We start from the raw sequence: 21787 nt of genomic DNA, 5'->3' as shown, positions 1-21787 counted from the left end.
GACAGAGAGAGAGACAGAGACAGAGAGAGAGAGAGAGAGAGACAGAGAGAGGTGAAGTGAGCCGGGCAGTACTGCCTAAGAATCTGTAGCAGGCACTTCCTTTGGTAGATGAGGGGAGGTTGACACCCATGATCAGATGGAAATTAATTCATATCCACTTGAACAGACCACCAATTCACAGCTTATTTCAAGTCGTTCTAAGTACTTGAAATGGCAATCTTTAAAAACTATTGTACAGTTCAGACATTTCACTAATTCCAGCCCAACTGTGCCGAAACTCATCAAGATCTCACTCTGAGCAAAATCTGGTTGAAGAAGATGAAACTGGCTCAACCGATTCAAAAGCGTAAAACTCAAAACTCAGCTCAGTGAAAAGTCAAATGTCCTTAGAGGATAAAGACACCAAATTAGCACCATCTAAAATACGCCCCGAAGAACGGCTGAAAGAAGTTCCTCACGCTGCAGAGCTTATCAGAACGCCACTCACCCCTCACCGCTACCAACTCCTCACAGCCACCCGCCCATGACCCCATCTAGCAGACTTCGAAATGCCCATGGCCTTCACCTTGTTTAGCAGTTTGATGTTACTGGACCAAGTGGACTGCACCCTTGGGAGAAAGGAAAACGTCACTTCCTTGAAGTACTTGTTCAGTAAGTCCGGGCACACTTTCAGGATGTTCACCACAAGCTCAGCGACCAGCTCATCGTCCGCTGCAGTTTTCAAACCCAGCAGGAAGTGCAGGAGAGTCAGGTTTCCTCCTCTGCCAGGGAGAGAGAGAAGAGAGAGGGGGGAGCAGGGAGTCTTCACAAAGCACTGAGAGCTCAGGATGACAGGGGCAGCTCCGCTCAGTAAACACGGCTGTGACACAGTGATGGGCAAATTTCATTTCTGGTGAATTTCCCTCCCAGCAGAAAGTGAGATGTTTTCATGGTCTGTAGGGCTCCCACTCTCCACCAGAGGGCCTGAACTTCACCCCTCTACTTCTGAGTGGCTGAAAAAGTCTCTACCTTGTTCTGTTCCCCACCTCTCCTTCCCTCCCTTGAGTTCCAGCTGACTTTTAAAGAAGAGGAAATTTTAAAATTTTCTTTTGTGATTTTACTGACCACTTCCCTCCAACCACACACAAAAAAGCACATGTGTAAAGATGTATGTGTGCGTTAAGTATAAAAATACAGAGAACGCATTTTTCTTTTAAAAGGATTACGGTTGGGCTTCCCTGGTGGCGCAGTGGTTGAGAGTCCGCCTGCCGATGCAGGGGACATGGGTTCGTGCCCCGGTCCGGGAGGATCCCACATGCCGCGGAGCAGCTGGGCCCGTGAACCATGGCCGCTGAGGCTGCGTGTCCAGAGCCTGTGCTCCGCAACGGGAGAGGCCACAACAGTGAGAGGCCCGCATACCACACACACACACACACAAAAAGGATTACGGTTCTTTCCCCATGAAGTGCTCACAAATTGCCACAGTCCACAGTGCCACAAAATTATTTCTAAAACTCAACCACATGGCACAGAGTCCTTCTACGGGTTTCTGCTTCCTCTGTTTCTAGCTCATTTCAAACTCCTACGCTTTCACTTCACAGCCGAAAGAAGCTAATATAGGGGGGATAATCTACTGTATGATAAGAGTCAAAACTTGTCCCAAAGTGGGCAGTTTTCAAAAATATAAGAAGATGATAAAAACAGGAAAACCTAGACATTAAAACTTCGAGAAAGGGAGCACCTGGCCTAGGATCTACATGGCCAAGTAAGTTTTACCTCCAGATACCTTTTAAGAAAAGATGCCTTTTCATATCTGCTTGTCCCTGGGAAGTCATAATATCCAGAAAAAAAATCAAAATTTGCCTCATTGGCGTGTCATGTTGATGGCTTCTGGGATCACCACTGTTTTACAGCCCCTTATAAAGTGACCAAAACTAAGATGCAATATGACACTTTACAGACAATAAAAATTTTTCAAAAATTGAATTAGAGGGCTTCCCTGGTGGCGCAGTGGTTGAGAGTCCACCTGCCGATGCAGGGGACATGGGTTTGTGCCCCAGTCCGGGAGGATCCCACATGCTGCGGAGCTGCTGGGCCCGTGAGCCATGGCCGCTGGGCCTGCGCGTCCGGAGCCTGTGCTCCGCAACGGGAGAGGCCACAACAGTGAGAGGCCTGCACACCGCAAAAAAAAAAAATTGAATTTAGAGTATAATTTTGATCAGAAAGCTATCCTTTAAAAAGCTTACAATTCTTAATAGGAAAATATCATGAGCAAAACATAGTTTGTGCTTTCAAATGCATGGAATGTTAAATTTGCAAAGAGTGGGACTTCCCTGGGGGTCCAGTGGTAAAGAATCCACCTTACAGTGCAGTGGACATGGGTTCGATCCCTGGTCAGGGAACTTAGATCCCACACGCCACGGGGCAACTAAGCCCATGTGCCACAACTACTGAGCTCGCATGCCTCAACTAGAGAGCTCACGTGCCGCAAACTACAGAGCCCACGTGCCCTGGAGCCTGTGCCACAACTAGAGAAGAGAAAACCCAGACGCCGCAACTAGAGAAAAGCCCGCGTGCCGCAATGAAAGATCCTGCATGCCGCAACTAAGACCTGATGCAGCCAAAAATAAATTAAAAAAAAAAAAGGTTTACCTAGAAACTTAAAAAAATTTGCAGAGAGTGCCAAAAATACTAGACACACACACAATTTTAATGAACGATGTAATAAAATGAATAGCATTTAATTCAGCGTTTGCAACACGTGCCAGACACTGCTCGAGGCAGTTAGTTACCACAGACTGCCTCTCTCTGAGGTGGGCACTAATTGTATTTCCTTTTTACAGATGAGGCAACATTGGCAGAGAGGAGTAGTAACCCGCTGAGGTCTCGGAGGCACTCCAGAAACTGTTCTCTGAACCTCCACAGTAAGGCTCAGCAAGCTCTGGCCCACCACCTGCCTTTGTCAATAAAGCTTTACTGGAACACAGTTACACCCATTTGTTTATTTATAGCATGGCTGCTTGGGTACCACAATGGCACGGCTGAGTGGCCACACTAGGGGCTGTATGGCACACTAACCCTAAAATACTTACTATCTGGACCTTTAGAGAAAAAGTTTGCCAACCCTTGCCTACACTGTAATGCCTCACTTTCAATGCCTACTATGTGCCAGGCAGGCACATAGGGATTCAAAACAGACTAGTCTCTGTTCTCACCAATTCTTGCCTATTGGGTAATAAACAAGCAAATAAGTCAATATGCAAGATGGTGATAAGTCACCATCAGAAGCAAGGGCCAGGCGAAAGGACAGTGACAGTGGAAGGACTATCTCAGAAGAGGGCTGCCAGGGAAGGCCTCTCTGACGTGGCGACATCTGCACAGAGACCTGCAGGAAACGAGGGAGCTTTACGACCACTGGGAAAGGAGGCATTTCAATTTTCTCAAAGCTTTCCATTAACACCCCACAAACAAAGCTCCCTTCCTCTCTCCTAAGCACAAACATTTGTCTTTTGCCCATGGCTGAAAAAATTTTACATAAACCATAGCTTATTTAAACACACCCACAACCACTAGTTGATTCAATATGCTCATTAAATGATCATCTATTTTATCGGTCTCCTTAATAAGGAAAAAGAGCGTTTTTAGCATGGTGTTATATTACATTAAGACTCAAAAAGTCTGCTCTTACATTTCAGCAAGAAATCAAGCTTACTCTCACTGATGAGAGAAAAGCTACAACATCACCAAAACAAAATTAAAAGAAAAAGGAATGACATGGCAAGTTAACTCATAATAATCACAGAATCAAAACAAGTTCAAAGCCACAAGCAGGGAAAAAAATTCCCACCAAATTAATCCCATTATGAGGGATCAGTCATTTTCTGACTGGTTGAAACCGAATCAAACCATCTCTATCCTTATAATAAAATGTCAAGGGGGTAAAACTAAGGGTCATTCATAATGACCAGAAAATATGTCCAATGTTTTTAATTGTCACATGGGAAAAAAGCAGGTTAATGAACAATATATCTAACAGTAGGCCGTTCTGGTTTAAATATGAATAACGTGGATATGTATTATAGGTCTATGACTCTAAAGAGAAAGTCCAAAAGAACATAACCGAAATCATTAGCTGTGGACTTTGTTTCCTGACTGATGAAATGTTATCATAATGGTGAAACATGAAATAAAACGTAAAACCAAAACTGTGAAATCCCAACTCGTCAGCAGCTGAGCCCGAGGAGACAAGGGCTGTGTAGCTGTCATGAGTGTGGGCTGGGAACCAGGTCTCCTAGGTTCCAGTCTGAGCTCTGCCACTTTCAGGGTGAGCGACCTGCCCTCTGTGGGCCCACTTTCCTCATCTGTAAAACCGGGGTAGCAATGGTGCCCACCTAGGACTGCAGTGAGGCATGAGAGGGCACCCCATCTCTGGGGAGGAGGGTGTAACAGAATTATGCTCAGATCCAGCTGACACGTAGTTGCCGAGTGAACACACACAGCACCTTCCTGGGTGAGACACCTCACACTCTGTGTCTGAGTCAACCGCTACCCTGAGACTCTGCCCAGAGGGCACACAACGAACAGGAGCCCTCTGGGCCCTATTCGGAGTTCATCCCTAAAATGAGTCAGATAATGCCTAAAATGCTAGTTCTAACCCACTACAGTTCCGTTATTTAACAGATTTCCACTGTAAGTCACGTACGTGATGACCTCTGAGAACTCACCCTCAGGATTCACACGGGCATTACACTTTACCTGCCGAAGGTACCAAGAGACGCGTCATAAAAATTAATCCCATGCTTGAGCGAACAGCAGAGATCCATCAGGAAGTTATGAACAAGCTCCCTCACCATGGTTTTCCCTGCGTCTTCAGCAGAAGTCTACGAGGGTTTCAAAGAAATTCGGTGAAAATCCCAAGTTCATGAGCCTTACGAACAACTACAGGCTAAAAACTGGACAATATCACATGCTTAATGGCAACTGAGCAAACACTTTAAGGTGAACACCTGGTGTAATTCAAAGACAAAAACCCCACAAAAAAACAGAAACACCAATCAAAATTTAAAAATACTCTTATATGTGGAATCTAAACAAAATAAATAAAACAATAACAGTTTTTTTAAAAAGCTCACAGATACAGAGAGCAGATTACTGGCTGCCAGAAGTGGGGGTCAAGGGGGTGAGAAAAACGGGTCAACTGCGGTTTTCTGTTTGTTTGTTTTTGACTTTAAATAAATTGAATTTAAAATGTTCTTTTTAAAGTTGAACAAACAGGGAGTTGCTGGAACAACAAGAAACTACAGATAACTTGAGATTTTATGTCATTTGTTACTGTTTCCAAGCACTTCACAATAATTCTTACAGCAGCCCCGTGAGTCTGGCAGGGCAAACATGATGACACCCATCTCACGAATGAGCAAACTGTGGATGAGACAGCTGAAGTCATCACTGAGTTAGGAAGTACACAGCACATCAGTATTAGGATCCCCAGCACTAAAGATTCTCTGTTTACAGCATATGCTTTAAATAGAACATTTTTTCTAAGCTTTTTCTTGCTTCTGCATTGTGATACTGCGACAGAAGAAATAAATATTTGGTCATCGTCTCCAGTTCCTGGCACAGAGCTCCTAAATCCCTCAGAATCTCCTAGGTGATAGGGGCATCTTTCATTCTAATGAGGCAACTCTTAATGGGCCCCAGGAGAGCTTCAGGATGGGGTCTGGATGCCAGAGTGTAACCCGTAATGAGAGCATCACTTAATTCCCTGATTCTGAATGTCCTCACCTATAAAATAGAACCATTAAAAAAAAAAAAAAACTCGGGACTTCCCTGGCGCTCCAGTGGTTAGGACTCCGCGCTTTCACTGCCTTGGGCCCGGCTTCCGTCCCGGGTCGGGGAACTAAGATCCCACAAGCCACGTGGCATGGCCAAAAAAAACAAAAAAAAAACTCTTAAGAGGGGCAAGTTTAAACCTGTATTTTTAAACAAGCTTATGAATGACTTAATTTCTCTTGCTCTTTTGAATAAAATTCCACATTTGGGAGTGTTTTTATTAAGCCCCTGAGGCTTCCTGGTTATAGAACGTACAAAACGTGTCCAAAACAAGAGGACATAGGCAAGTCGTGGAGATAAAAGGAAGCAAAACAGTGGGCTCTTGAGAGGTAAAGTATCATAGAGTTAACAGGAAGCCTGAGCCTTCATGACTCTGGCCAAGTCCATGTTCAGAAACACCCTGAGGAAACTCAAAATGAGGAGAACTAAAAAGTTCACTGGCTTTGGGTCCATGTGAGAGCAACTGTTCTAATTTAGCACTTGTTACAAAGTCAACTCCACATGTCAGTAGGTGAGGAAATTGAGGCTCCCTAGGTACTTAGGATCCTGAAGTAGAAGCAACAGGCCTTGAAACTCCAACTGCTGGAAAAGTGTGAAAAGAATGGATGGGAGAGGAGAGGTAAGTGAGGCGGGAGAGGTAGCAGGGATCAACTCTGTACGTCTACCGTGCAAGCTGTAGGGAAAATTCAGATGCCACACAGCTAAAGGGAATGATGGTTTTCACATTTAAAAAAAAAAGTTTAATATCATGATACCTCAGAGATTAGAAAAAAATCTTATTGTAAAAAAAAAATTTTTTTTTAAATCATATTGCATCTGAGTTGGGAATTAACATAACCACAAGCCAAAAGAAACATCAAATGGGGGGACTTTCTTGAAGGCAGGCGTATGTGTAGATTCTTCAGTCTCCTGGCTCTGGGTATCACACACTAACAGTAAGGCCAAGCGAGAGCCAAAAACGACTGTACCTCAACATTCTCCAGGCTCACGTCGACAATCCCCTTCCAGCTGTACAGAGACGCTATGTGGTTCAGTACTTGCCCGGTAAAGAAACGCACTTTCTGGGTTTTTGTGATATTTTTATTGTGAACTACCTAAAAACAAAAAAACAAATGAATTTCAAGGAAGTTGATTTTTAAAATCGTGTTTATTGGATTTCGCCATTATAAAAATAATGTAGGCCTGTGGCAAAATATTTAGCCAGAAAAAGAAAAAACATAAAGAGAAAATTTCACCAGTATTGCCACCACCCTAGGATACTCACAGCCCACATTTGGGTACATTTCCTTTCCGCCTCCCTGTCCCCATCAACCACACAAAACATACGTGCGTATGTATCAGGTTCTTGTTGGGGTGGGGTTTTTTTGGCTTCTTTGAGAATATACTTAATTATAGTTTTGTGCCTGCTTCTACTTAATGCAGCATGAGCTGTCTCCACATCATTAAAAATTCCTTTAGAACATCACTTTGGGGGGCTGAACATCATTCTATCCTATGAGCGACTATAACTTATTTAACCATTTCCCAGATGTGTATAATTAGGTTGCTTCCAAACTCTGGCTATGATTAGCAGCATCCTGGTACAAAGCCTGCCCTGCATCCCTGACTCTGGACTTGGAATTGCGGCATCAGTTCTCAGCTCCACACAAACCCACCCCCCCAGCTCATATCTCTGAGGGTTTATGTATTTCAAATACGTTCCCCGGGTGATTCTGTGGCAATCCCATCCCTCACTCCAGGTGTACAAACATGTTTAAAACCTCTGACACATACTGCTAGACCTGCTGTCTTCCAGAGGGGTTGCAACACTTCCTCCAGGAAAGTACCTGACTCAAAGTGTCTTTGCTGGCACTGAATATCATTGTTTTGAAAAGTCAATGCCAATTTGGTAGGTGAAAAGACCTGTACCTCATTACTTGCACTGCTTTGAATCAGAGCTTCTCAACCTCAGCACTACTGACATTTTGGGCCAAATAACTGTTGTGAGGGGCTGTCTTGCGCACTGTAGGATGTTGAGCAGTATCCCTGGTCTCTACTCACCAGATGTCAGCTGCATTTCTCCAGTTATGGCAACCAAAAATTGCCAAATGGCCCGTGGAGGGCAGAACTGCGCGCGGCTGAGAAGCACTAAATACTATGCTGATTACCATTTTTACGTGGGCTGCCAGTTCACGGCCTTTTGACAACTATTTATGTTGGGAGGATCATTGAGTTTTTCTAACTGATCATTTAAGGGGCTTCTGTATCAAAGACAGTTATCCCTTCAGCAAGTTTTAAAATTTCTGTAAGATGCATGTAAAAGGCAGAACATGCAAGATGACATAAAATAACATTTTGCCAGGTGAGTAAATGAAGAAGAGTTATATTTACAGCTCAGTTACCCCAGTGGCTTCCTGTGAAATAGCGGGGAGCAGGGAGCAGCTCTTCTCCTGTTGTGATGAAACAGCAGCCTCGCCTGAACTGAAGTGGTGGCTTCAGTGCCTGTACCCTTCAGGACTGGCTCATCACCACCAAGTTTCTGCTTAAGAAATGGTTTCCCATTCAACCTATACAACAACCCATATAACCTACGATGTTATAGCTCTAAAGTCCTGCAAAACACTGGAGCAAACAAATGATAGGAACACTGATCACCAAAAACGTACCTTCGTTTTCAGTGTGGATAACAAAATATTGATGGTAGAGATCCTATCTTCCTTCATGCCTGAGCTAAAGATGCAAGGAATAAATTCTGAAAGTAAAAGTTTCAAAGCATTAGACTCAAAAATACTTTGAATGAGAACCGATGAGAGAACATTACTTCTTAAAAATGTTTGTTTGCTGTACCATTCTTAAAATGGTACAGCAAACAATGCCATTTACTTGCCTTTTTTTTGTTTTTTAAGTTTTGTCTTTTTTAATTATACAAATTCACAGTAGGAAAAACTATTTTTGTGACATAGGAAATAAATATCTGAAGGCAAAACAATGACTGAACCATTAAAGTTCAATAGTTCCTTTAGTTCTGTTTTACTTTCCTTTTCTCATTAACTTCGGTAAAGTTAATTTAATACTGACGGTTTGAAAGAGAACGTATGTGTGGTACGATTACAGTTTTCCAAAGTTTCTCTCTTCGCTTACACTTGCTCAGAGATGTATTTAAAGTGACGGTCGTCACTTTATTGATTGGTGGTAGAACTTGCTTTCTCTTCATACTTTTGGGATCACCAAGGACTCAGCCTCCACAGCTTGAAGCTGTATCATTACTAACATACTGGTGAAAAGCAGCAAAGCAATTACAATTTCTCTTCCTCCATACATGCTTAATGGGCACACATAATTTCTGCAAAAGCAAATTCATTATTCTTAAAAAAAAAATCAGAGAATACCAGACAGAAATTTAAGATCAACCATAACTCCACTACCCAAAAGTTAACACTGTTGATGTCTGGGTTACCAGTTAACTGTTAACCTTCTGACATATCCATATTCTGTTAAATTTAACTTTTAGTAAAACGGGATCACACTTTACCAGTTTTATAACTGAGTTTACACCCAATCCTATATCCTTAAAAAATCTGACATCTATATATATATTTCTACATCATTGTTAATAGCTGCACTCCTCCTTGTGACCAGTCCTCAATTTGCTCAATCCCTTGCTGGTGGGTAGTTAGGAGGAGTCCAATTTTCAGCTAATAAGAAAAACTGTCCCCTAACAAAACCTCTGCTCACATCCTTAATTATTTCCTTAGTATAAATGACTAGATGCGGAGTGGCTGGACCAGCCCAACTGCCCTGCAGAAACTTTAACAGAAGTGCATCCCTGCCCCTTTAGCAGCATGGATGGATAACCCCAAATCAGTGTCCTTTATTTAATAAATGGCCAGACGCCGAGAAGACCCTGAAGGATTCTGAAGAAACGCCCAGCCCTGGTTGCAGAGGGCATCCCACACGGGCCCGGCAACGAGCAGGACGTGTCCCCTGCACCACGCAAAGGAAGCATCACCTCCAAGGGGCCGCTACCCAGACCAGGGTGACGACACACCGGGAGCAGTACCCGCACCTGCTCGTAAATGGTCCCTGCAGCTCGTTCCGGAGGGGGCTCTGGGCTCCCTCGCTGGGGGAGGTGGGGGAAAGGCTGGCGGCCCCACGCTGTCCCTCCCCTGACAAGTGCCTGGGTCCCAGCCGGGACACCAGCTCCTCATCCCAGACAGGGCTCGATCCCGGGGGATCTTGCTGGACAACTGCCCTCTCCGCACTGCCATTCACAGTCTTGATAAAACACAAGTAGCCCTAATAGATTAAACTACGCCAAGCCTCGCTCTAGAGACACTGGCATCAGAAGGTGGTACTGTTGGAATTCTCTGGAGCTCTACTACTAATATTCTGGTGACACTAGGCATTTTTTTACAACACAATTACTAAGAAAAGCAGGGTAGCCACGGCTATGAATCCATGTACTTTCTGGAACCATAAAGACTCCTCTGTCTGCATGAGTCTCTGAAGTGTGCACTTCTCCTTTGTTAGGCCCGCTCAGCAGCCAGCTAGCGAAACAGGGATATCTCTGTCCGCACTGACCAGCGGTATCAAAACCGCACTGACCGAAGTCTTGCGCCACACACACCCTTTACCCTAGTGTACACGGCAGCTGCAAAGCCTGCAGACTTTTATTAACCTGCAAAATGCTCTGTGGTAGGTTTTTCAAAACAATCGCAAGCAGGCTGTGCCCCGAGACAAAGAGACACACCTACCTTTCAACTCCAGCACTTGTGCGATTGTGCTATCATCGCCTGCGATCAAGAAGGAAAGAGCGAACTGAATGTAGGCCAGCCGGACGTCATGCACTCCCTGGGGGCAAAGGAGACCCGCATGTCACGTGCATATCCACACACACACACACACACACCCCAGGGAAGTAGGGACACGCAGCAGGCACGCCCCGCCTGTCCCAGTATCACAGAGGCCTCCCGGGCTTGTGCCATTAGCGGGTCTAAGTCTAAAACCACTGGTCATCTCTTTATGTAAACAAAGGGTTTTTTTTCTTTGCTCTTTCCCCTCAATTTTCTACTGTATTTCTCCTTCTCTTTCAAACTCTCTCTAAATACAAAAGTACAGGTCTCCCCTTCCCCGACTGTAACATATACACATTTTTAGTTCATGGATCACTTCGGTATAGAGCAGAAGACTCTCAGCCTGTCTGGATATGACCTACTCTTGTGTAATGAAACAATACATCTATGCTTTTGAAAATCCAGAGATAATGGAAAGGCTAGTGCTGATTCTGATGAGACATCAATGAGGTGACGTCTGGCTTTTATATTATAAACTTACATCAGACACCGAAGTACAGATGCTGTCTCATTACAAACCCACCATGGCCTTCCCAGGACTGCAATCTGCACTGTCCCGCAGGCATCAGCCACTACCCAGGAGAGCATCCTCAGTGAGGGCCCAAAGGCCATGACCAACAGACAACACCTCAGGGGAAACCACTAGGGCCACCTGATCAGTTTTCCCTCCCAGTAACTTTAAGACAAACCTGTGCCTCACATTCCTTTTTTACATCCAAAGAACCCACAGCATATGATCATGCAGGTCTCGTCAGCTGGACCAGAACTAGCACATATGCTCAGATCCTCCACTGCTTACACCGAAAACTTTTCCCTATTTCAGTTATTCCAAAGGTACTTTAATTTGATGACAAGAAGTAAGTGAACATCACGGAGAATCACTGTCCTGAATGCCTGAAAAAATTAAGGAGTCTCCGCCTTCCAAGAGTCCCATTCCACTTAGTAGTGGCAGCAGAGGTGGGGGCAGTAGTGATGATGGTGCTGATGGTGGTGATGGTGGTGACGGTGGTGATGGTGGTGATGATGATGGTATCAATAATGTTCACTGAGCACTTACTATGTGCCAGACACTATGTCAGACGCTACACATCTGTTATCTCATTTACTCCTTATAACGATCTGAGGTACAGATGCCCACAATACCCATTTTACAGATGGGAAAACTGAGGTTTTAAAAACTTCATTTAAGGTTACATAACTACTAAGTGAGTAAGTACTGGAACTGGAATGATACGAAATACCTGTACAAACACACTGCTTCATGCCCAACTTCACATCTGCCTACAGAGAAGTTCCTTCTTCTCGGGGCTCCCATGGCATTTTTGTTCCACTTTTTCTCAAGTTGCAAGGACTGTAGTTGGCACCATTTAGGCCTCTATGTATTTAATTAATTCTGTCTTGTTTTATTGGATATGTTTCTTCTGGAGAAAAGAACGAGCACACGACCCCCTGTCTGTAACATCTGGGTGGAGGCCTTGCTCGTTCCTCGTACTGATGGAGTTTATCTCCATCCACGCCACAGAACACACGTCAGCAAGACCTTACAAGATCAATGCTGCTTTATTCCAAATACACTAAGAGCCCCAAGCTACCCTCTTGCCCTGGGGACCAACCTGTGGGCCTCTTCACAATATGGAGTTTGGGTACAATGACGGCTGAAGTCTTGAAAGTGAGCTGCACTCCTCAGGCTGTCAGCAACGCTCCAGTGCTTCATTCACCAACTCGATGTTAATAAAACACCAACTACACTCAAGACGCCACAACTCAGGCTGAGAGGATGCAAAGGTGACTCAGATACTGCCCCTGTCCTCAGGAAGCGTAAAGTAACAACTGCTCCCAAGCCATCCAGACGTCTCACCGTTCAAACAAACGTGTCACCTAATTCAAGCACAGTTAACTTGTTATCCTGGTCTATGTACACCTTACATTTCAAAAGAATTCTGGCAAAATGCTAAAACTTGCCTTATAAAATTAAATTAGGTTTTATCCTTTCCCAGAGAGTAGGAAAGGTTCCACAAGTTTTAGGGTTTTTTTCCTCCACTGAAGTATTGGGAGTCAGGGCCCTGGAATGTTGGCCCCAACCTGTCCTTGCAGGTCTTTCTATCCTGCACAAACACAGCGGAGTTGGACCAGATCCTCTCAGGGGTGCCTCCAGCAATGGATTCTGAACTGAAACAGAGGTTAGTTCTCACCTGCTGGCATCCATCTTGTATATCCCAGAGAACCCCAAATTTCAGATTCCTGACATTGTGGAGAACAAAACCCCCGAGACATAGCCCCTGCCCCTCAGCAGCCACCACCAGGCCTCTCCACCTGACCACAGCCCCTCACTGCCCCGGAGCCTCCACCTTCCACCTCCAGCAAACTCCATCAAAGGCAAGAAGGCCACACGCCTACTCTTCATTCCTACCCTGTGAATTCACAGGGTTATTATCCCAGGAAGGAAACATCCTGAACTCTATGGCTTGTTCTGCAAAACACTGTCTAAAATAGACCAAAACATATTTGGTAAAACTGTTCTTGGCACAGGACTTTTAACAATGCTTTCTTTGGACGAAAAAATATTCCTAATCCTCTTTCTTCATGAAGCTTTAATAAGTCCCTCCGAAATGTTAAAAACACTCAAAAAAATTTATCTCCCAGCTTCTTCAATAACTAAATGGCATTAATAAAAAAAAAAAAAAAAAAGGTGGGGAAGAGGCAGAAAACTCAAAGAAATGAAGAGATTTAAGAAAGATATCAACCAACACAATGTGCAACTCTTGTTTGGACCCTGATTTGAACCACGAAGTGTAAAGACGTTTCTGAGATAGTCGGGGAAAAGCTGAGGCCACCCTGGGCATTAGATGATGTTGAGAAATTATTAATGGTGTTAGATACAATGATGGCACCATGGTTTTGTTGTCTAAAATGTTCTTTCTGTTAGAGATACACACTGAAATATTGACGGTGAAATATATGTGGGATGTACTGTAACAGACTGCCCCAAAACAACCCAAAAGATGGGCGGGGTGACAGGGTCTGAAGCTGGATGACAGGTACGTGGGAATTCATTGTGTCCCGTTCTCTATTTTTGAATGTCCCTGATATTTCTCATACTAGAAAAATTTTTTAATGTCTAGAAACCATTTCCTACAATATACAGAGTATCTAAGATACTTGATATAAATGATTAAAGGAAGTAAAAACACTTTCATTTCAACAACAACTCCCGTTTTACAGATCAAGAGAGATGTAAAATAACTTGCGAGGCCCTGAGATGAAGCAGCACATGTGCCGTCCTGCAGCTGGATCCAGGCCGGGAAGACCAGCTCGGGTTCTCCCACACTGTGTCCTGGCGACTGGCCTGTCCACTGACATGTACTTTACTTAGATGGCTGGGCTGGCTGAGGTCAAGACACGGGGTGGGAAAGGGAAGGGATTCTGACAGGTAATTACTGCCAGGCTGATTGCCAGGGAAGATCAAAGGGCCATGATATCTGCCCTAGCGTGCAAACAGCACACACATTCCTTTTATTAGATACGCACTTAGACGCCAGGAGCCATCACTCATTAAATGGAACTTTTGACACATTAATCGTAGTATCCATGAAACCTGGAATTTTTTCCTCAGAGAAAACCTTATTCATAACCGAGGAAAACCCTCAGCACTGTTGTTACCATGATTAACCTGCAGTCTACTACCTGGCAACGCAGAAACTCTTAACCCCCGGGAAGCGCTGGAGAACAAGGTGGCGCCTGGCTGCAGGTCACTTATTCTAACGTGGCTCCTCCACCTGGGCAGACAGGGGTGGGCCTCTGTGGCCTGGTCCTGGTGCTCAGGAAAGGGGCGTGCAGCACGGAGCCCGGGTGGCTGTGGCACTGCCACCGGGGCACCAGCAGGGAGAGTGGACGCACAAACGGAAGAGGCACTTCGGCAGCCTACAGCTGGCACACGTCGGGAGGATGCCCTCGCACCAGCCTACGAGTCCTGAAACTCGTACTTTTTCCTCAAGAACCCTTCCAAACCCAAGTGAAACTTCTGGAGCCACCAGGAAACTTTTTTTTTTAACAGCTCTCCTGAAAACCAAGCATTCTCTTTGGCACAAGTCAGCCCCTACTCATTATAAGACTTATAATTGGGAGACGCAAGAAACATAGTAAAAAGCCATAAACGTCGTCTTTGATGAGGTCACTGCCTTGGCCTCCCAAGGCTTTTCTACAAAGTGGATGGAACCCGCATGGGAGGACCAGGCCACCACCAGGGCCTCACCACGAGGCACATGGAGACCGTTTCCACGGCTCTGTGAAGACGCTCACAAGCTACATCACCCTCACAGGCCAGGAAGGCACTGTGATGCTGAGCCCCCAGAGAAGCTGGTGTCGGACGTCCCTGTCACTCGGGCTCTGCAGGCGACCGGACCCTCACCGCCAGCCAGGAGGGAGGCCTCCCGCCCCATCTACGCGAGGACCAAGGCCAGAGAGAGGAGGACACGTGAAACACTTTGGCCCCCTCAAAGGGAAAGGACGCTCGGCACTCCTCACCTTTGAATCCCTCTTGGTCACCAGCGTGTACAAGGTCTTTTTATTCAAATCGAAATGGCTGCAGACGTCCCTGGCAGCCTCTGGACCCTGGGTCACCATGGCGGCCATCAGGTTCAGGCAGGCTCGAGCCATCCTGTTCGGAGACAAGAAGGAAAGCAGGAGTGTCAGGACAGCAGAAACACAAAGCCAGCCCCCGAGAAGCAGCTGCACACTTGGCTGTGTGGTCTGCTACCCCCAAACCAGAAAACGGAAGGAAGGAGACGTGCAGACACGCTCTTTCTTTAAAAAAAACCCTCAGGAAATCTTCAAAGAAAGCTAAAAATCTGAGTTTGAGTAGGATCTAAGAACACAAAAGGCAAGGTCAGAAGAAGATGGCCGCGTCTGTGTCCAGTCAATGGTCATGTATCTGGACCCACATCACCCCTGCCTTTGCAGGGCACGGCGAACACTTCCGCACAGTGGGCATCCCCAAATGCGAGCTCCTGGCTGCCTTCCCATCCTGCAGTTACCCAAAATTCACGGTTACTGAGCACCTACTACATACTAGGCACCGTTTAGGTGCTGGGAGGATGGCATCTTACAGGACGGTCAAGGCCTCCACCTGCAGGTACTCAGAATTCTAGGGGAGGGAGACAGCGAGTCAAGACGTCGATACGGATATTATGGCACACGTATAGCTGTGGATGCGGCGGCCAGAGAGGGCCTCCCTGAGATGACACCTCTGCAAAGCCCTGAAGGCGGAGAGGGAGGGTGCCCGTGAGGACCTCGGGGAAGAGCTGTCGGGACAAAAGAACAGGCAGCTTGAAGGAGGTCTGAAGTGTTCCCAAGACAGCAGGGAGAGCAGCAGGGCAGGAGGAGAGGGCCCGGTCAGAGGAGGAGGGGCAGAGCCACAGTCTTGATGGCCTCGGAAGCTGCTCCGCTCTGTTTGTGAGTGGAGGAAAGGTCAAGGGCACTTGTGGGGCGCGGAAGGCAGACCAAGCCCAAGGCTAGTCCTGCCACGGAAAGGCGGGCAACTTACCTGTAACCCGAAGCATACAGGGACTCACAGATGAGCTTCATGTGGTTATTCATTAGCTTTTTCACGATGTTGGTTCCCACCACATGAAAATGGGAAAGGTCACTGGCTGTCCGCAATAATATGGCCTCGAAAACTTGAAATATTAAAAGCATCTGCAAAGACAGAACTGAAATGCTTACGAACCATCTCCTCTCTTTTCCTCTTCTACATATGTTTTCCTCTAGTCTTAGCCACAGCCACCTGCAGGTTTAAAACCTTCAACTTGCAGGATGACGCCTACCCAGATCCCAAGCCAAACACAGGGATCTGCCAGGCCCCAGGCTCTGGAATCAGTCTTGTTCCAATAGTCTAGCTAAATAGAGATAAGCTTGCTTACTATTAAACCAAATGAAATTAAAAGAGAAACTTCTGCCACTGATTCAGCCTCACTGCTTTGGGGATATTCAGGTCTACAGCCTTACAGCAATAATCCTGAGATTTCAACAGGTTCATAAATATCCCAAGTTTTGAACCTCTTTGGAACCAGACAACAACAGCTCAATATATGTCTGTACCTGTGACACACAGTCTTTACCTATTTCCCTTTTGTTAAAGCAAACCATGGTGAGACTAAGTGGATTTAGATTAAGAATCTGTGATCTTTCCTTCTGGTATTATTCACCAATAACAAGTTACTATTTTCCACTAAAATGCTTTCAAAGGTTATAATGCAAAAATGAATGTATCCCTACAGCACAGGCACAGAGCATCATTTTCTGTAGGAAGCTGGTAATGTCCTGGAAATTTATATCACATTTCTCTTCATCAAGCTTACAACAACAGTAGCATTAACTTTTTCTTCTCTCCATCAGGCCAGGTCAGAAATAGCATACTTCACTTTCAGGGTGCTTCTCCCCACTCAGGAGCTGGAAAATCTCTGCACATTCAACAGAAATCTTTATGTACCCCTCCACGACATCATACACATCTTCTCGTGGCAGCTTCTTGGCCGCAGAAACAAAGGCTTCCAAGGCTGAAATGAGAGTTAGGATCAAATGTGAACGAGGACAGTCTAGAAACAATCTCAGCCGCTACTGCAACAGGGGGAGATTTCAGCAGGAACATCCAGGTGACTGCAAGTGCCACTTACTGAGATGGAGAACAGAGGAGCAGGGAGGAGACGGGGAGATCAAGAGTTAGGACACGGTCTTTCCTCCATCACCACTAAGTCATAGGCAACATCTTTCAAGGGCACTGGTTTAGAGCAGAACGCTTCCTGATGCAGGTATCCTCCCCGATGTTGATACTCATCTACTCCTGAGCACCCTCTGGGCCTTTATCAATCTAACCCTGCTCTCCCCTCCTACCCACCCCTCCCCCACCACCATGAAGGGACTATATAATGGATAGAGAAAATGTGGGATATCTATACCTATATACAGAAATATATACAATGGAATATTATGCAGCCTTTAAAAAAGAAGGAAACTCTGCCTTTTGAGACAACATGTATGGACCTTGAGGGCATTAAGTGAAATAAGTCAGACAGGGAAAGACGAACACTGTATGTTCTCACTTACATGTGGAATCTAAAAAAGCCAAACTCATAGAAATAGAGAGTAGAATGGAGGTTGCCAGGGACTGGGGGATGGGTAAAATGAGGAGATGTTGGTCAAAGGGTATAAACTTATAGCTATAAGACGCATAAGTTCCAACGAATCTAATGTACAGCATTGTGACTATAGTTAACAACACTGTATCATATACTTCAAAGTTATTAAGAGAGTAGATCTTAAATGCTATCACCACAAAAAAAGTGGTAATTATATGAGGGGATGGAAGTGTTGACTAACCTTATTTGGGTAATGATTTCACGCTATACATGTGTATCAACTCACCACATTGTACACCTGAAACTTACATATGCTATATGTTAATAATAGCTTAATAAAGCTGGAAAAAACAAAACAAAACAGAAAGAAAACCTTCCCTAACACCTGGATGAAAACAAAACCCTCTAACATTGATCAAATCCACTTCTCTGATGGTCCAGTGAGGTGATCCTACCACAGAAAGTTACGAGAACATATCAAAAGGGAGGGAGAATCCGAGACCAGATTCAAACACAAATCCAACAGAGCCTCACACAAGGGATTCATGCTTTCACCCACTGCCTTCAGCCCTGCCACACCTCCCAACTCCTTCATCTGCACCCAGCACCTGTCAACCCTGGTTTCCTTCTGAAACCAGTTCAAATGCAGTGCCCAAAAGTACAGAGCTCTGGGCAAAACCACGAACGTGTCTAAGGTTACAATCCTTCAAATAATTAAACATGCTCTTTCTTCCACCAGAAAGTCTCCTATCCCTGTCCTTTAGAGGACTTGTGCTGGAACAGTCTGTACATGATTTTACGGATTGACATCTGCCTTTCCACTTGATCGTTCATAAGCTTCACGGTGGCAGGGCCCACGTGATTCTTACTCACCATTTTATCTCTACCCTAGCAAATAACAATCCCTTGTAAATAATGAACAAATGAATGTATGAAATGTATAATTCTGCGCTACAGCAGGTATCATCTTCCTAGGACTGGCTAGCAGTTGCAGGTATCAAACGTTTAAAAACAAAATCTGTGGGGCTTCCGTGGTGGCGCAGTGGTTGAAGAGTCCACCTGCCGATGCAGGGGACACAGGTTCGTGCCCCAGTCCGGGAAGATCCCACATGCCGCGGAGCAGCTGGGCCCGTGAGCCATGGCCGCTGAGCCTGTGCGTCCAGAGCCTGTGCTCCGCAATGGGAGAGGCCACAACAGCGAGAGGCCCGTGTACCGCAAAAAAAAAAATCTGTGGACGACAAACTGGAAACTGAGGGTATTCTGGCCATTAACTTAATAATTTTTCAGTTGAGAGAAACACTGTCACTGTTTCATTTTGACACAGTGCCAGTGTTCCACATACTAGCATATTCAATTGTGTTTTGTCCTTGTAAATTAAATACTTTCTAATGGATTACAAGGAGTTGTGATGGGTGGTCACACTTTTCAAAAAATGAAATTATAGAGTCTGCTTTATATCAGTCACTAGTCTAATCCGGGTCAACTGACAAGTCCTGTGGTGGCTTCATGTGATAGCTTATTACCTGTTATCGGGTCAGTATGAGCGTTGGAGAATCAGGGCTACGGAAAACAGAGCTGACAGCCACGGTAGTAGCAAGCCTGCTCACTGAACAGCCCCGAGGTGACTCACCGGCAGGACTCCACAAATAATCCGCTGTGTGAATGAGCAGTACAGTTATTCACTTTCCTAGCAGTGGCAGTAAAGAATTTTAGAGCTTGCTGAGGGATGCTGTCCAGGAAAGGGAAGCATACAGTCGCAGGGAACTGTCACAATCAAGCAAGTCGGGGCCCTGGACTCGAAAACACCCGGGTCTCGGTTTCCCGACTGCAAATCGGGAGACTGGTCTCTGCAGAAAGGAGCGGCTGTGTCTGCACACGGAGGCCCCACCCAGACCGAAGCCGGGAGGCAGCCTCGCACGCTCGCACTCTCTTCCCCGAGCCCCACACTCACCCGGCGCAGCGCCCTGCGGGTCCCTCAGCTGAGCCTTGAAGCGCACGCCCGTGAGCTCTTCGGTGCGGGCCCGCTTGGCTGCGCCCGCTTGGGGAGCCGCGCCGTCCTGGCCGCCCGGGGCCTTCCTCTTGGGGCCCCCCATGGCCGAGAAGGCGGGGGCGCACCGGGATCCACACACCCGGGGCCCTGACAACAGGACACACGCGGACAACCAACGCGTGTCTCTGGCCAACACGTGGGCTGAAAGGGGCGGGGCTGGCGGAAGAGGCAGGACCTCCGGAGGGAGGTCGGCGGAAGGGGCGGGACCTCTGAGAAGGGCGGTCCGACGGGAAGCAGGTTGTGAAGGTGCGGGAACCCGGCGTCCTGGGTTCCCCCTCGGTGCTAATGGTCCAGCTAGCTTGCTGGCGGCCCGGGGCAAGCCGACACCCCCGCTCGGCCGCGGCGGGTAGAGGCCCATCGGCGGCCTTCTCGAGCGTTCTTGGAAGGAAGAACCCCCAGGTCCTTCACTCCCGGAGGGCCCGAGCCCAGACGCGTGGTAGCAGCACAGTCAGATCAGTTCTTGACCTGAGGGCGCTCTGAAGCCTCTTGAACTTGATTGACATGCAGCGGGATTCGATGCTTTGCCTATTCGAGGCCCTGCGGGTTGGCCGGGAGGGTGGATACCCCTGGCTAAATGCCAGGCGGGCTTCTGCGGGGAGGTCCTTGGTCAGACACCCGGTCCGAAGTCGTGTGGATTCCCCTAACCCTGGCCCCTAGCGTATCTCACATCTCGGACCAAGACCAGCTTGTTTGGTGGGATGTCGCCCCAGACTGACCTCCACTTCCCCCAAACTAATGGGAGGACGGGCACCCTTCCGGCCGTGCAGGGTGGGAGGAAAGGATCAAATGAAGTAACGTCTGTGAAAACCCTTCGTGGACAGCACGGCGGCCTCGACATCTAAGCCACCATCATTAAAATGGAGACAGCAAAGCCAGCTGTCCTGAGCGGAGAAAATGATGCAATGCATGAAAAACTGCTCTGATGGGAAAAAAAGTACTGTGTGTTTTTGTAAGATGTTATTAATTGGCTTGAGAGTCACATTAAATGTTCTGAAATAAAATGGAGGCATAAATAAATAAGTAAAAACAGGCTGGTGCATTTTTTAATACAACTTCATCAATACTTGGTTATGTGTTCAAATAAATCATGATCCATTAGATGAGTAATTTGGTGATTGCAGGAATTGGCTGTCAGCTTGTCCTTTAGTTTCAGGAAGTACCCTCCTGTGTTCTGTAAGCAGATCTGTAGTGAGCATGTGAGAACGTGGTTTTTTTGTGGCCTGTTGGAGTTTCAGTCTCTTATAGAAAACGTCCATGGGGTTGACCCTGAGTCCCTCACCTGACAAGACTGTTGTGCTTGTGGAAATGTCTACCTTGTAGGCAGGTCAGAAGGAGTGGCCTGGAAAGATCTGAGCTCTTGCAGCGGTGCTAAAAGAAAGGGATAGGCCCAAAATTCAGGCTGTAAAGGGCAATACTCTTGTTAGCAAAGACAGACTTAATTCTAATTGTCCACATGGGTTCTCTTCTGTGGTTAATTGCCAACCACCAAGTTTGTTTTCAACCAGGGTGGACCTGACCAAAGAGACAGCAGGGAGAGGTAGGAAACACTCAAAAACTATTCAGTTTCTGCCTGTGTGGCCTTGGGCAAACAAAGAGAGAGTGGGAGAACTTGGCAGTACTACCCAGATGATAAGTAGTGGACCACTCACCCCGTGTGTCCTAACCCCAATTTAAAAACCAAGAAACAGGGGCCTTCCCCGGTGGCAAAGTGGTTAAGAATCTGCCTGCCAATGCAGGGGACACGGGTTTGAGCCCGGGAAGATCCCACGTGGCGTGGAGCAACTAAGCCTGTGCACCACAACTACTGAACCCGTGCGCCTAGAGCCCGTGCTCCACAAGAGAAGCCACCACAATGAGAAGCCTGTGCACTACAATGAAGAGTGGCTCCCGCTTGCCGCAACTAGAGAAAGCCCACGTGCAGCAATGAAGACCCAACGCAGTCAAAAAAAAAATAAGTGTCT

General features: G+C 46.3%; 1 protein-coding gene across 8 annotated transcripts in view; it reads right to left on the bottom strand.

The window, feature by feature from the left end:
* URB1 (URB1 ribosome biogenesis factor) overlaps window positions 1-19991 on the bottom strand; it is a 65744-nt gene extending 45753 nt beyond the window's left edge. For 4 of the 8 annotated variants that reach the window (XR_016392961.1, XR_016392962.1, XM_022552821.3 and 1 more), the window contains exons 1-9: window positions 19728-19991; window positions 17058-17197; window positions 16186-16337; window positions 15168-15300; window positions 10545-10641; window positions 8457-8542; window positions 6780-6905; window positions 4735-4859; window positions 566-761 (exon numbers count right to left, since the gene is read on the bottom strand). Coding sequence is in view for 6 of the 8 variants with exons in the window: in XM_022552821.3 (XP_022408529.2) it covers window positions 566-761; window positions 4735-4859; window positions 6780-6905; window positions 8457-8542; window positions 10545-10641; window positions 15168-15300; window positions 16186-16337; window positions 17058-17197; window positions 19728-19869 (1197 nt within the window). In the remaining 2 variants the exon portion in view is untranslated. Of the gene's footprint in view, window positions 1-565; window positions 762-4734; window positions 4860-6779; window positions 6906-8456; window positions 8543-10544; window positions 10642-12256; window positions 12502-15167; window positions 15301-16185; window positions 16338-16916; window positions 17198-19727 lie in introns of those variants that run through there. The other 4 variants (XM_089910307.1, XM_022552823.3, XM_089910308.1 and 1 more) reach the window with 4 other exon arrangements.
* Window positions 19992-21787: the final 1796 nt, after the last annotated feature.

The sequence above is a fragment of the Delphinapterus leucas genome, chromosome 4, assembly GCF_059928025.1.
Source record: "Delphinapterus leucas isolate spDelLeu-1000000601 "Yukka" chromosome 4, BTC_Dleu_Yukka2, whole genome shotgun sequence".
In the NCBI taxonomy this organism is placed as follows: Eukaryota; Metazoa; Chordata; class Mammalia; order Artiodactyla; family Monodontidae; genus Delphinapterus; species Delphinapterus leucas.
The sequence above is the reverse complement of the archived record's forward strand: the minus strand, read 5'-3'. Positions and strand labels throughout refer to the sequence as shown.